This window comes from Sceloporus undulatus, chromosome 4 (assembly GCF_019175285.1).
Source record: "Sceloporus undulatus isolate JIND9_A2432 ecotype Alabama chromosome 4, SceUnd_v1.1, whole genome shotgun sequence".
In the NCBI taxonomy this organism is placed as follows: Eukaryota; Metazoa; Chordata; class Lepidosauria; order Squamata; family Phrynosomatidae; genus Sceloporus; species Sceloporus undulatus.
Window position 1 is genome coordinate 243,785,771 of NC_056525.1, and position 15,488 is coordinate 243,801,258.

Genomic DNA, 15,488 nt, shown 5'->3' on the forward strand with positions numbered 1-15,488 from the left:
CATAGGTATGACTATGTCTGGATCCAGACAAGTAATATATCAATGACTCTTACTTGCATTTGGGACCTTGGAACTGAGGCATAACCTAGTGAGCTCCAAGGAAATGCATACTTAGTAACAATAACTGAATGCTTATGTTCCCTTTCTTAAGCCACAGATGGAAAATCTATTATTATATTGGTAATGAGGATCTCCTGGCTTACAAATGTTATTGTCTATCATAGGAAACTTACCCTTCTTTTCTTTTAGCCACCTTTGAAGGCAGCTGATGCATATCACAAGCAGGAAGGCATGTGCCAAGACAGCAAGTACAGGACTAGAAAGACCAAACATTCCATGTTTGATACCAAAAGTGGAGGTATCAAAAGAGCAGGATGCTGCAAAACGCAAACCACCTCAATGACACTGTGTACCCTGGGGTACAAGAGGGCTTGCCATCCATGGATGCTTAAATCCATGGATGGCAAGCCTGTACGGTGTCTAGGTCAAGGGAAATCTTGTAGCACCTTTGATACTAACTGAAAGAAAGAAATTGGCAGCATGAGCTTTCGTAGACTTCAGTCTACTTCTTCAGATGCAATTGGTGAAGTGGAAGCCAGTTACAGACATATATATGCCATTGTTATTTGACCACTAGTGGGGTTCTGTCATTTTCCCTCTTCATGCCGAACTCAAGGAAATACAACAAGCATTCCTCAAATTACAATACCTACCACATGAAGTGAAAAAACAAATAATGTGTATCCAGAACTGATCTATTACAGAACAAAATGAAGAGAGAAAATGACAGAACCTCACTAGTGGCCACATGCAGCTCCCAACTGGGACCACTCAGGTGCATCATCAATGAACTACAACCTATTCTGGACAATAATGACACTCTTTTAAGGGCCCTTGGTGGCAGATCTTTACTCGCTTACAGATAGCCTCCAAACAGACAGCCTCCAAAACAGAATCTTCATTCCACACTCAAGACACTTCTTAAAGAAAGTCTTCAGGGATACAATCATCCAAACAACAAAAATGCACAAACTGATGACCGAAGAGAGGCCAAAACGCTGAGACTTCCTAATGATGACAAAAACAAACAAATTGGATTTCTATGGGAACACATGGCTTATATGCGTGTCAGTGATGGGGCAGTGTTAATGCCAAAATGCGACCGTAGAGATCTCTTTACAGGTGTAGAATGACCCATATGAGAGAGTCACAAAGACCATAAATAAAAAAAATTGCCTCAAAAGGTGGACTATCCTTCTTTGGAGGTTTTTAAGCAGAGAGTGGATGGCCATCTTTTGGGACAACTTTAGCTGTGTTTTCTTGAATATAGCTAGATTGCCTTTGAGGTTTCTTCCAATTCTGAGTCCATAAAGAAAAACTGAGTGCAAGAGTCAACTTTTTTCTTTTCTTTGTTCAAGCCAAGAGAGTTCATTGCTGCTTTTGCTGGGTTAGTCAGAAAAGAATTACTTGGGAGCCTTGACCAGAAGTTGGGGATATACCTTAAAAAATGATTCTCTGGTTTAATAGGCTCCCCAAATCTGTGCAAATAAAGAAGCTACAGGTGAGAGTGCAAGGTATGACAAAGAAGGGCCAGTTTTTATTACCACTTATATCAATGGAGTCTCATCACAAGTACCTATACCAATACAACAACCCTAATACTGTACAAATCATCCTAAAGGAAGGACACACTCTACTGCAGTGCTCAAGAATGGCTTAGTCAATACTGGGTGACAGCAAATGTTTTAATGCCCACATGCAAAAATGAAACCTGAGAAAGTCCAAGTTATTGATTTATAAGATACAATTACCTTACAATAGGAAGTTTCGTGAATGGAACAGGGGGGAGCTTTAAACCATCTGGAAGTGTGATGAATTCCATTGTGCCAGGGCATTTTGATGTATAGTTTTCTAGACTTTGTGTCACATCTTTCTTTTCTGAAAGAAAGCAACATTTTTCATTAAAGCTTTCTCAGAACTGTAACACACATTTCTTCACAGCATCCAAACAGCAATTCAGGACTTTCACAACCTTCTTTGTACTGAAGGGAGAGGTATCATCAGTAGAGTGGTGAAACTCATCACCAAAACTGTAGATGACCCCATCCAGTATTATCATGTACATGTTCAAAAGTACAGTCAGCCCTCCTCATCCACAGATTCTGCATCCATTGATTCAACCATCCATGCCTTGAAAATATTTTTAAAAATCCAAAAAGCAAATCTTAATTTTGCCATCAATTAAATGTTATAAAAAAGTCAAAGGAAAGGGAATGCTTCCTTTATATTGATACATTGATCTATTTCTTGAAATATGAACACATTTCTAGAACTGAGCATACCAAATGCTCTACTACTGCATCCATACTTTGGATTTTCAAGACTAACTTGAATATTACAGCATGTGTTGTTCAGTATGTTTTAGCAAACTGAACACATTATTTTACAGCAATTCATATTTCCTCTCTTATTACAGTTCTATTTCCTTATGGTTCCAATTTCTTCTACTTGCTTCACTCACTTATGTAACATATTCATCCTCTATGAGCTATACCTGCCCAAGAGATAAGGAGCTGACTTCAATGTGGGCTCCCTCCAAATCTACTTTGATATCTGTTATGGAAACAATGAAGATAAAAGATGTCTTGTGTGTAAGCTCAGACTGTCATGTAATTAGCAATTTCAAAAAGAAGTCACAAAAATGATAAAAGAATGCACAAAACAAACTTTCCATTTTATTATGTATTTTATTGTATTAATTATATTTCTGTAACAAACCAACCGAAGGGTTCTGGCAAAAAATATATGTGAGGAAATAACAGCACCCTGGAGCAAAGAAACAATATAGTATCTTAAAGGGTACAAATACCCCACTGAAAAATCTATAAATGCTAAGGGTGAATACAGCATGCCTGCGTCATACGCGGGCACGCCTTATGCGGCTTGAGCATATGCGCTCAAGCCGCGGGGTGGAAGGGGCGGCGCGTCCCATTCAATTGAATGGGCGCGCGCCCCTGTTGCACCCCGCGTGCCGCCACACCGCCATGCACAAGCCCCATTGTCTATAATGGGGCTTGAGCATAGGCGGAATTTGCCTTACGCAGCGGGATCCGGAACGGATCCCGTGTAAGGCGAGGGCCCACTGTATATATAGATAATAAAATATCCAAAATTCAAAACCAGAGAAATTAAACCCTGGAGAAAAGCCAATAAAACAACAGAAAGGGTTGAGGAAAAAACCCTTTTTTCTTTGGCAATTATAAAATAATATCAATTCTAATAATAAAAACCAAAGGCCAGACGCGTTTCAACTAACGTCTTCTTCAGTGGCCTACCAATGTTAAAAATATAAAATATATAGCAACTCCTTAGCAAACAGTGTGACTGTACTGAATTCAAAAGATTGTAGCTTTTTATTATTTTATTTTATTATCTATATACATTCACCCTTAGCATTTATAGATTTTTCAGTGGGGTATTTACACCCTTTAAGATACTATATTGTTTCTTTGCTCCAGGGTGCTGTTATTTCCTCACATATATTTTTTGCCAGAACCCTTCAGTTGGTTTGTTTGGTTTTTATCTTGGGGTTTTGTTTTTTGTTGTTGTTGTTGTTGTTTTGTTTTTTAGTTATAGGGACTTTTGTTGGTTTGGTTTATACTTCTGTAATCCACTTCGATCCGTAGGGAGAGGTGAGATATAAATAATTATATCATCACTGATAATTTACTGAACAAATGAATAAATGACTGCAGTGGTATATTTTAAAGATGCTCAGAAATTTTTTCAAGTTCACAGAATCATCAAAAGTCAGAAAATGTTTTATTCCAGTTATATCAAAAATTACATCCCACGTTATATTTCACTTTGGGTTTTTTACCATTATAATTAACTAGTTCATGCAAGAAAAAGCTAGTTATGCAAAGACAAGTAGGATGCACTTTCAATTAACCAACATACTTTCTGCCACATTAAACTGGTTCATTAGACAAATGACAGATAAGCAATCTTTGCTTCCAGTCATGAGTTAATCACAAGTTATCACTTTATATTAGATTCACAGAACATTCTAGTTATATCCTCATCCATTTCAGCCTTTAAATTTATAACTCAACATTTACAAGAGAAATGGCTTTCCACAACTATCCAATATAATTTGTGTAATCCACTGTTAAATTCAAATGGCATATTATAACTGCTGTTGACCATTACACTGAAAAATGAAGCCTCAATCTTTCTGTAAAATGTTTCCACTGGTAGAACTTATCCTGTAATATTATCTGAAAAATGACCCACTTCACAGTACTAACTTTCACTTCCTTCTCCAATACCAATTATGAAGCAAGATGATGAGGACACATAACACCATAAACTGAATATACCAAAATTACAGCACAGTGAGTACTTCAGGAAAGCAATAAAGTCTGAGATAAACATATTCATGTAAAGACAGTGCCATTTTTTAGTATGCTACTGCAATAGTTCAGACAATAGTTTCAATTCATGGGTCTGATCAAGTCAGCAGGTCTAGGCCTGATCACTATTTGGATAGGGAAATCATACAGTGATGTTAGTCTGTGCTTGAATTAAAATTACAAAGGACAACAAGGCCCTTAATGAAATTGTCTTGCCCCACTCCTGAGCCCCACTGCCCACTCTAGTCAAATCATGGGTTTCACTGAAGCCTTTTAAGAAAGGAGGTCAAGCCTGCTTCAAATGCACTCCCAACCTGTAACGGGGAGACAAATACAGAGAACATGAATTCAGAACAAGAAACAGAGTCCTTGAATAGACTCCTATGGGAAAGAAGGCAAAATCAGAAGTACAGTATTTGTAATAGCTGGTTAATCTATCTCTTCCTGGCTTTCCACTGGATCTCAGCTCAGGACTAAATCAATGGCAAACTCAAGCAGCTAAATGGGTGCTTGTCCCGGGCTCTGCGCTCCCATCCTGGCCCATTACTAATTCTGCACCCAAAAGTCCTAAGGTGGGGAACTAGGTCAGAAGCCTAGATGGAGAGTGTGAGGTCTTCAGTTTGTCAGACCTAGGTGGGCAGCCCTCCCTGTTCCACAGAGATTACTATTTGGTTAGGTACCCCATCTGCACTGCATCTTTTCAGCACTGGAAAAGGTCTTCTCACCATTGGGCCTAAATATGGCTTAATCCTGACTTCTTATGCAAGGAACACAGAAGCAACACAGATGAGAAACTGACACACAGCAAACACGTGGAGACAGAATCATAAGGTCAGAAGGTATTTCAAAGGTCATCGAGTACAACCCACTGCTGATATAGGATCACCACTATTACAGTCTCAGCAGATTGAAGGAGGGCAAATGTTGTACCCATCTTTAAAAAGGAGGTGAAAAGGACCCAAGCAATTACTGCCAAGTTAGCCTGACATCAATACCAGGAAAGATTCTAGAGCACATCATTAAACAGAGAGTCTGTAAGCATTTAGAAAGGAGTATCATAAGCACAAAAAGGAAACATGGGCGGGTTACACACCGCCATTTAGTACGTAATAAATACGTACTAGGGTTAGGAAGGGGCGGTGCTTCCGCACCCCCCTAACCCTAGTACGTATTCTGTACGTACAATATGGCAGCGGCCGTTCCACACGGCGGCCGCCATATTTACGTATCGGACGCTGTGCATCCGCACATGTCACGGCATCTATGACATCGTGAGTCCGCCCCTGGTGCCTCGCAACGTCATAGAGGCACCGCTTAAAGAAGCTCCATTTTGGAGCTTCTTTTTCAGTCCATGTGGGAGCCGCGTGGTGTGGCTGCTGCGGCTCCCACACGGAGCAAACGGCGGCGGCGGCAGACCGCCGCAAAGCAGCAGTCTGTAACCCGCCATGGATTTCTTTTTAAAAAAAGGAGGTGTCTCAAGACACCAGGATGGATGACTAAAGAACTTTCAACTGAGCTAAGTTTTAAACCAAACATGTATAAGAAATGGAAAAAGAGGGAAATCACCAAAGCAGAATTCAAACAAATAGCGAGCACATGTAGAAATAAAGTCAGAAAAGCTAAATCATGCCAGTAGCAAAAGGAAGAAGGAGCAAATGGAAGGGTGACTGCACAGAGAAGATGGCAAAATGCTAACAGGGGACAGAGAAAAGGCAGAATTACTCAGCACCTTCTTTGCCTCAGTCTTCTCAGAAAAGAAAAAGGGTGCTCAACCTGAGGAAAATGGAGCAGAGAACACACTAGGGGAAATGCAGCACAGAATAAGTAAAGAAGTAGTACAGGAATACCTGGTTAACCTAAACGAATTTCAGTCTCCGGGACCAGCTGAACTACATCTAACTGGCATTAAAAGAACTGGCAAATGTTATCTCAGTTTGAAATAATCTTTGAGAACTCCTGGAGAACAAGAGAAGTCCCAGCAAACTGGAGGGGGGCAAGCGTTGTCCTTATCTTCAAAAAGGGTAAAAACAGGATCCCAACATTCATTGGTCAGTTAGTCTGACACCAATACCAGGAAAGATTCTGGAGCAGATCATTAAAGAGGGAGTCTGTGAAGGGAATGCCATAGTCACAAAACGTCAGCATGAGTTTCTCAAAAACAAGTCATTCCAGACTAATCTGATCTCCTTTTATGATGAAATTACCAGCTTGGAAGGTGAAGGGAATGCTGTGGATATAGCATATCTTGATTTCAATAAGCCCTTTGACAAGGTTCCCCATAATATTCTTGCAAACAAGCTGGTAAAACATGGGTTAGACAATGCATCTGTTAGGTGGATTTGTAATTGGTTGACCAGCTGAACCCAAAGGGTGCTAAGCAATGACTTTTCTTCATCATCCTGGAGAGAAGTGATCAGTGGGGTGCCACAGGGTTCTGTTCTGGGCCCAGTGCTATTCAACATCTTTACCAATGGCTGGGATGAAGGAGTGGGAGCATGCTTATCAAATTTGCAGAAGACACCAAATTAGGGGGACTAGCTAATATACCCCAGAGAACAGGATCAAAATACAAATTCAAAATGATCTATTAAGACAGCCAAAACTAACAAAATGAATTTCAAAATGGAGCCATTTAAGGTACTACACTGAGGGAGAAAAAATGATGTGGGACACCTGGCTTGACAACAGTACAGTGAAAGGGATCTAGGAATCCTAGTAGACCATAATGAATCAACAGTCTGAGGCTGCCTTAACTGCCCTGGGTCAATGCTAGAGAATTCAGGGAATTGTAGTTTTATGGGACATTGAGCCTTCTCTCTCAGAGAGATCTGGTTCCACAATAAACTACAATTCCCAGGAATTACTAGCACTGAGCCATGGCAATTAAAGCAGTCTCAAAGCAGATTATTTCTGCAGTGCATTTTGTACCTTATATGCTATATCAAATCATTCTAAGTTCAAACCAAGCTTTGCAGATGTCTCCAAATGAAATCTTCTTGGTTTGCTAGACAATTACTAACCATTTATATCATTCTACACATCATAACAAACTACAATTAAGCTCCTTCTGAACTGATCCCAACATTGTGACTGAGGTTAAATTCCAACAGTTATTCTGATGCTTCTTATCTTACACCATTAACTAAAGTTCTTGCTATGTTATGTATTCATTAATAAAGTTCTCTCAGAAACGGTAAAGCAATTTCTTTGTATTAAATATATATACAGTATAGCCTAAAAGCAGCACCTGCTAATGCAACAGAATTATCTTCCCAACTTCTCCAACTGATTCTCCCATGCTTCTAGAAAACCTTCTCTGGTGGGTTGCATGGAGAGAGGAAGAATTACTCCACTTTTAGGTCAACTTAATCAAAAGAGATCTGTCAGAACAACCTCATTGGATCCCATCCCTATGTCTGAATTTTCTGGCCCACAAATTAAATGTATGCAAATTATACAGACATGATTAATATGGATGCAACATATTGTGGTAATTCATTGACTTTAACAAATGATTTGGAGAGGGACTTTGTCATTTTCTTTCAAATAGTAACAGTAATGCCTTCCTTCAGCCATGCCACACAGCAAGGCATTTTATTGACTAACTGGAATGAATATTTATATCCCACATAAAGAGACTTCTAAGCAGCCTAAATTTATAAAACAAGAAACATTACAAGATCAAAACAACCAATAAACCAAAACAAAGATGAAAAACAAGCACTAAAATTCAAACTAACAAAATACTTAAAGCAAAACATTAGCATTAGTAGCAGAAGAACCTCCCAGAAGTGCTTGCTATCAACTTCGGTTGATACGCCAACTGCGACCCTACCTAGACCGAAGGGACCTTGAAAGGGTGGTACACGCTCTGGTAACCTCTCGTCTAGATTTCTGTAATGCGCTACCCTTGCACCAAGTTCGGAAGCTTCAGTTAGTGCAGAATATGGCAGCCAGCTTGGTCACCGGTTCATCAAGGTTTGACCATATTACACCTATCTTAAAAGATCTTCACTGGCTCCCTATTTGCTTCCGGGCACAGTACAAGATGTTGGTTATTACCTATAAAGCCCTACATGGCTTGGGCCCGAGTTACTTACGGGACCGCATCTGCCTATACAATCCGCCCTGCACTCTCAGAACATCGGGTAAGAACTTACTGGAAATAGCAACTTCGAAATACGTCACTACTTCGCAAAGAGCTTTTTCAATAACAGCTCCGAGACTTTGGAACAGTCTCCCTGAGGAGATCCGCTCGGCGACCTCGTTAGAGACATTTAGAAAAGCGGTTAAAACCGAACTTTTCAGCTGAGCATAACCCACCTGATATAAATACCCCCCTGATATGAATGACATGCCCCTGTTTGTGTATGATCCCTGCCTTGCTTGTTGATGCTACTGTTATTTCCTGATGCTAGATATTTTATTGTTTTTAGCTGTTTGTAATTGAATTTTAATGTAAACACTTCGTGCTTTTATTTTAGTCTGTAACCCTGCTTTGATCCATTGGGAGAGGCAGGGAAACATAAATAAAATTTATTATTGTTGTTATTATTATTATTATTATTATTATTATTATTAAGAAGCCATGTTCGGACAGGAGATAGACCTTGTGATACTCTAACATCATATCAAGATTGGTCAGTCAACAACGAAATTATGAATTCCACCTAGAAATGCACAGTAAGTAAAAAAAATGCTGTTTTAAAATAGGCAAGAAATTTCCCATTTTGAAATTAAGAGAATTTTCAAAACAGTCTGTAATATGACCCAGAGCTGCCTAAAGTTATTCTCTGGTTCCCATCTTTTAATATCTATACATACATGGTGTGTGTGTGTGTGTGTGTGTGTGTGTGTGTGTGTGTGTGTTTGTACACACACACACACATTATATGAGGTGGTTCAGCGGTTAAGATGCTGATTCTGATGATTGCAAGCAGCAGGTCGGCAGTTCAAGGCCCAAGTGCCATGTGACGGAGTACACTCCCGTCACTAGTCCCAGCATCTGCCAAACTAGCAGTTGAAAGTGTGTAAAAGTACAAGTAGATAAATAGGTACTACTTCAGTGGGAAGGTAACAGCATTCTGTGCAGTCATACTGGCCACATTATCACAGTTGTCATTGACAATGCTGGCTCTTCAGCTTAGTAATGGAGATGAGCACCAACCCCTACAGTCAGAGACAACTTGACAACATTGTCAAAGGGAAAACCTTTACCTTTATACATACTATAGAAAATATCTTTTTCACAAATATATATATATACCTTGATCAGAAAGAAAATCCAGCATTGTTTGTAAGAGAAAGGATAAGTGTCGAACAGAAAGTGCTGGGTTTCCCATTCTTCTAGAAGCATACACTAATTCATGAAGCAAACGCATCTGAACAGCAGCCCAACCACGGTGGGTTCCTTAAAAAAAGTCAAGAACATTTGTCATATTAATAAAATCTTCAAACTGAGCAGAAATCATTGTTCAGTGAACAGTATCTTTTAAAAGATCACCTGATGAGGAATTTTGCAAAAGTAGCAAATCCACACAAATGAAGAACTGCCAGAGAGTTATTAAAATGGTGGTGCGATACAAAGAAAGCTATTCATCTGCTAAATCCAATTCCACAGAAAGCCATCCTGTGATGGAAAGCATCATTCCTGCTCTGGAGCCATCTCATCAAGGATAACATCCACATTACCTCTCAAAACATTTGTCTTTAGTGTATCTCACTATATCTCTTGAGATCTCCCGTGTCAGTATTCCATACCTCTATAATAATACTATACCCTTTGAATGTCCTGATTTGGCAGGGGTAGTCCCAATTAATCCTTTGTTGTCCCATTTTTTCAGATGCTTTTTAAATGCCCCAATTTTTCTATCCTCCTCCCACATTCCATATTTGTTCTCTGCTTAATCCAACTGCCACAAACTGAGTTAAAGTGGGAAAGAATTTTGTATTCAGTTAACAAAGTAAGTAAGTAAGTAAGTAAGTAAGTAAAAGTTTATTTATATACCGCCTTTATAAGACCAAGGCGGTTTCCAACATACATACAACAATACAGCAATATAAAAACATCAAAACATAGCATTAAAAACCTTTTACAATAAAACAATAAGCACCACAATTCGTGCCAGCTTGACATGCTGACGAAGGGGGCAAGGAGAGAATACTTTAGGGGTCAGGGAGTCAGGGGTAAGCTTGCTCGAACAAGAATGTTTTTAACCCCTTCCTAAACTGGGTAAGGGAGGCGGCTGAGCGGAGCTCAAAGGGCAGCGCGTTCCAGAGGCTGGGGGCCAAGATGGAGAAGGCCCTCTTAGTGGTGGCAACTAATCTGGCCTCTGGAACCCTTAGCAACTGCTGCCCAGTTGATCTGAGTGTGCGGGGCGGATTGTACGGGGAGAGGCGGTCCTCTAAGTACCCTGGGCCCAAGCCATTTAGGGCTTTATAGGTAACAACCAACACCTTGTATTGCGCCCGGAAGCGAATAGGCAGCCAATGGAGGTCTTTTAAGACTGGTGTTATATGGCTGGTTCTAGGTGTATTAGTAACCAGCCTTGCTGCCATGTTCTGTACTAATTGTAGCTTCCGGGTATGGTACAAGGGTTGCCCCATGTAGAGCGCATTGCAGAAGTCCAAGCGAGAAGTTACCAGAGCATGTACCACCGTTTCTAGGTCAGCCCGGCCCAGGTAGGGACGCAGTTGGCGTATCAGCCGAAGCTGATAACAGGTGCTCCTGACCGTCGCACTCACCTGAGATGTAAGGTGAAGCGACGAGTCAAGGAGCACCCCCAAACTGCGTATCGAGTCCTTCACAGGAAGCGTGATCCCATTTAGGACAGGGGGAACCACCGCCATTCCCGAACCGGGGGAACCTATCATGAGTACTTCCGTTTTCTCTGGATTCAAGCTGAGTCTGTTTTCGCTCATCCAGCCCATTACCGACTCCAGATAGGCCACGAGAGGAGAGATGCCATCCCCGGTCACTGCATCAGTCAGAGACATAGAGAAGACTATTTGGGTGTCATCAGCGTACTGATAACCCCGCGCTCCATGTCTCCGGATGATCTCTCCCAGCGGTTTCATGTAAATGTTGAAAAGCATGGGAGACAGAATGGCTCCTTGAGGGACCCCAGATGTAAGGGCCCTCCTGTCGGAGCACACGTCCCCCAGCTGCACCATCTGGAACCTCCCAGAGAGGTAAGATCGGAACCACTGGAGCGCAGCGCCCCCGATTCCCAACTCTACCAAGCGCTCCAGAAGGATACCAAGGTCAATGGTATCGAAAGCAGCTGAGATGTCTAAGAGCACTAACAGGGACATGCTCCCCCTGTCCATGCCCAGACGGAGATCATCGACCAAGGCGACCATAGCAGTCTCAACCCCGTAACCCGCCCGAAAGCCGGTTTGAAATGGGTCTAGATAAAGGAGCAGGAGAGGAAAGGTGAGGGGTGTTACCTGTCCTGATAGAAAGGTGTGTTCTTCCTCATTCATAGAATTTATCATCTTGGCCACATTCTATATTGTTCAGGCAAACATGTCCTTGCTTTCATCGGTGAAATATTGGAAGGTATGTACAGTCTGCCCTCCATATCCATGGATTTTTTATCCAAGGATTCCTCTATCCATCACCTCAAAATATTAAATACATATACTGCATATATTCATGTACAGAGATAGGCTTGGATTAGATGTACAAGTGAATCGGTGCGTTCTTGATTTAGAATTATAATAGGCATATTTACTGACCTTTTTCATTTTTAATGAAATAGTGGTATTTTCTCTTCTTTTTTCTTAATCATACTTTGAATATGAGAAAGAAAAAATGTTATCATCCAAAGTTAAAAGCTTGTGAACTGACTTAGTTTGAAGGAAGATAACTATGTGGTAAGAGAGTATACGATCTTATTAATCAATGGTGGTGGAAGTTAAGGGTTTTAATGTGGGGATGAGTGAGAAGATATGTGAGAATTCCTGACTATGTTAGGTAAGGTAGAAAGAGAGTCTTTTTTGTTTTGTTTTGTTTTTGAGTTGGTTAGAAGGAGTATGTAGGAGAGGTGGGATTTAGTAAGTGACGAAGGTAAGAGTAGGTAGGTTAGAAAGAAAGAAGTAGAGAGAGAAAGAAAGTAGAGAGAGTGGAAGATGAGGTAAGTAAGAAATATAAGGAAGAATAGGAAAGATGGAACTTAATAGGAAGAGTCTAAGGTGGGAAGAGGAGGGATAGATATAGAATCTGGTTTAGATATTTGGGGAGGAGAGATACTGTAGGAGGTTATGACATATGTTTTATTGTATAGTTTATAGTAAAGTTAGATTGTTACATGTTATATGTGATTGTATGTATGTTTGTAGTGGTTCCCCCCCTCTTTTTTTTTCTCTTGATGTATTTTTTAAACTTAATAAAATAAATAATAAAAAAAATATTAAATACATATACTGCATATATTCATGTACAGTGGAACCTTATTATACGCAGGGGATCTGTTCCGGATCCCTCCGCGTATAAAAAAACCCGCCTATGCTCGAGCCCCATTGTTTCCAATGGGGCTCGTGTGTGGCGGCGTGGCGGCGCGCGAGGCGCAACGGGTGCGCACGCCCATTCAATTGAATGGGAAGTGCCGCCCCTTCTGCCCCGCACGTGCCGGTGGCTTTGAGCGCCTATGCTCAAAGCCGCCTATAAAAAGGCAGCGTATGAGGAGGCTCCACTGTCTAAGTCTAGAAATTTAGGTAAAAAAATTGACCAAAAAACTCTGCATCAATGTAATGTAAGTACTGTATCTTAACTCTTATTTAAAAGAAGGAACATCCCCTGGTGAAAAGCAAGAGTATAATCTGTCCTGGAAGCACTGACCGCCTCTACTCTCTCATCCATCCAGCCTTAAGAGTAAGCACAAAGAGTTATGTCTGCTGGAATTTTGTAAATTCTTTGACATTGTTTTGCTTTGCTTCATCCTTTAGATCCTTGGCAATATGCCCCTAAATTTTACCCTCAACCTATCTGCAGGTCATAGCAAAATCCATAAATTTGGCCCCAAAACTTGCCTTCAACTTATACATGAGGTTGACTTATAGTCAAGTATATACGGTATATAAATTTCTAAAGCAAACCTTGATTTTGCCATTTTATATAAAGGACATCATTTTATTATGCCACTGTATTTAATGGTACTTAAGCATCCACGGACTTTGGTATCCATACTGTGTCCTGGAAACAAACCCCAGTGAATTCCAAGGTCCCACTGTAATACTGTTCCTGAATTTAAGGAGTTTTAATTTAACTGTATCAAAAGCCTGCATAATCTGCACAACCCATCCTTCTTTGCACTACAGTACTGCAGAATATTCTTTTACACAGTAAACAACTTTTTGCCATCTGGAAAAATCAGTTTAATATTTCCATTCATCAGCTAAATTACACTGCAGCATAGAACACAAATCATAATAATCAGTAAGATGTTTATTAATGTTCTTGAAATCCAAGACACATTTTCTCTCAAACCTTTTCTAGTCATTAGTTCTTCATTACCACTTAATTTAACCATTCATGCTAAACAGCAACCACTTTATTATTATCCTGTGAAAACATGACTTAGAAATTCTTTCACATTAAACAAATCCTCAAAACATGGTGCTGGATCAAAACTTTCCCTCCTGAACGCACAAAAATTCCTTCCATCCACCGCAGGCTTTTGATCAAGAAGAGGGATCCAGCTGGCAGATGGAGGGAGGAGACTTTTACCAGTTCCCTCCTCTCTGTAAGACCCACTCCCAGATTATTCTAAAGGGCTCCCCAACTCTCCAAAGTAGGTTTGGAGGGTCCAGAGCTCCAGAGTTTTTAGGTTGAAAGGGGGATAAACAAAAAAATCTTCCCCACACTTCCAAAAGCAGAAACAATTCTGGATCCAGCACATTTGAAAAAAATAAGACTTATTAAAATATTATTATTATTATTATTATTATTATTATTATTATTATTATTATTATTATTTTCTGAATGTTCTTGTCCAGTCCTCTGCCACTTCACCTGTTCTCCAAAATTTCTCGAAAAGGAGGGCAACTCCATGAATAATAGGAATCTGAGGTGGTGGTGATGTTTTAGGAGAGATGACACAGTGTAGTGGTTTGTGTGTTAGACTAGGACTCTGGGAGACCAGAATTCAAATCCCCACTCAGCCATGGATATCCATATGATTCTATCATTTTATGTTGGACCAGTCATACTTCCCCATCATTAGAGGAGGACCAGGGCAAACCTCCTCTGAATAAACATTCCCCCAAAAAACCCTCTGATAGAATCACCACAAGTCAAAGCCAACTTGAAAGCATGTAACAACTGATGCTTATTTCCCTCTTTCTATTCATCAGTACCTTTGCTGAAATCTTTGGGATCCAAAGATAGGCTGTAACCAGGAAGGGTCTCTAGAAGGAGTTTATAGCAGGCTCTCCATCCAGGCTCTGTTATACTAGGTGCCACACACTGCATTGCCGCAACACGCTTGAAAAAAGCAGATTTGCGATGAAATCCAATGCGTTCATAAAGCTCAGAAAGAATACTGTAACGCTGAATTTTTTCTTCTTCAGAGAGCTGTAAAGTTTTTAAAAATCAAGTAAAGAATTTTAGTACAGAGAAGTTGCATCCATAACTTATTGGCATATCAAACATGAATGTATCTGGATGTTTATTCAGTCTTAGAAAACAGAAATAAAAATATGGAACAGTTTAAAACACGAACTTTTAGTAGTGACCAACTGAAGTTAAATCTTCAAGTGCTTGTTAGACCTACAATTCTGCCCTGGTGCACACATGTTTTGTTTTGGTTTTCAGATAATGGCCATCATGAGGGACCAAACAATTCCTTGCCAACAGAATCAATCTACGTTTTTTCCTCACCCCGCATTCTACTTTACATAAGCTGCAGATTGTTGTTTGATTTTTCTCTGTTATACTTGTAAGTTTTCATTTTATGTGCTTGTGTTTTAGTATACTGTTATAATTGTGTTCTATTTTCAAGGCATTCACCATCTTGAATGGAGAAGTGCTGGCTATAAGTAAATCATAGAGGATATGAATGCACTATGGTT

At 40.1% G+C, this 15,488-nt stretch overlaps 1 protein-coding gene across 3 annotated transcripts in view; it reads right to left on the reverse strand.

Annotated features, from left to right (window-relative positions):
- The window catches only part of TRAPPC9 (trafficking protein particle complex subunit 9), a 368,614-nt gene that overhangs the window by 323,670 nt on the left and 29,456 nt on the right, over nt 1–15,488 (reverse strand). For all 3 annotated transcript variants that reach the window (XM_042464513.1, XM_042464512.1, XM_042464514.1), the window contains exons 8-10: nt 14,775–14,991; nt 9,682–9,825; nt 1,812–1,938 (exon numbers count right to left, since the gene is read on the reverse strand). In XM_042464513.1, the coding sequence (XP_042320447.1) occupies nt 1,812–1,938; nt 9,682–9,825; nt 14,775–14,991 (488 nt within the window). The remainder of the gene's footprint in view (nt 1–1,811; nt 1,939–9,681; nt 9,826–14,774; nt 14,992–15,488) is intronic.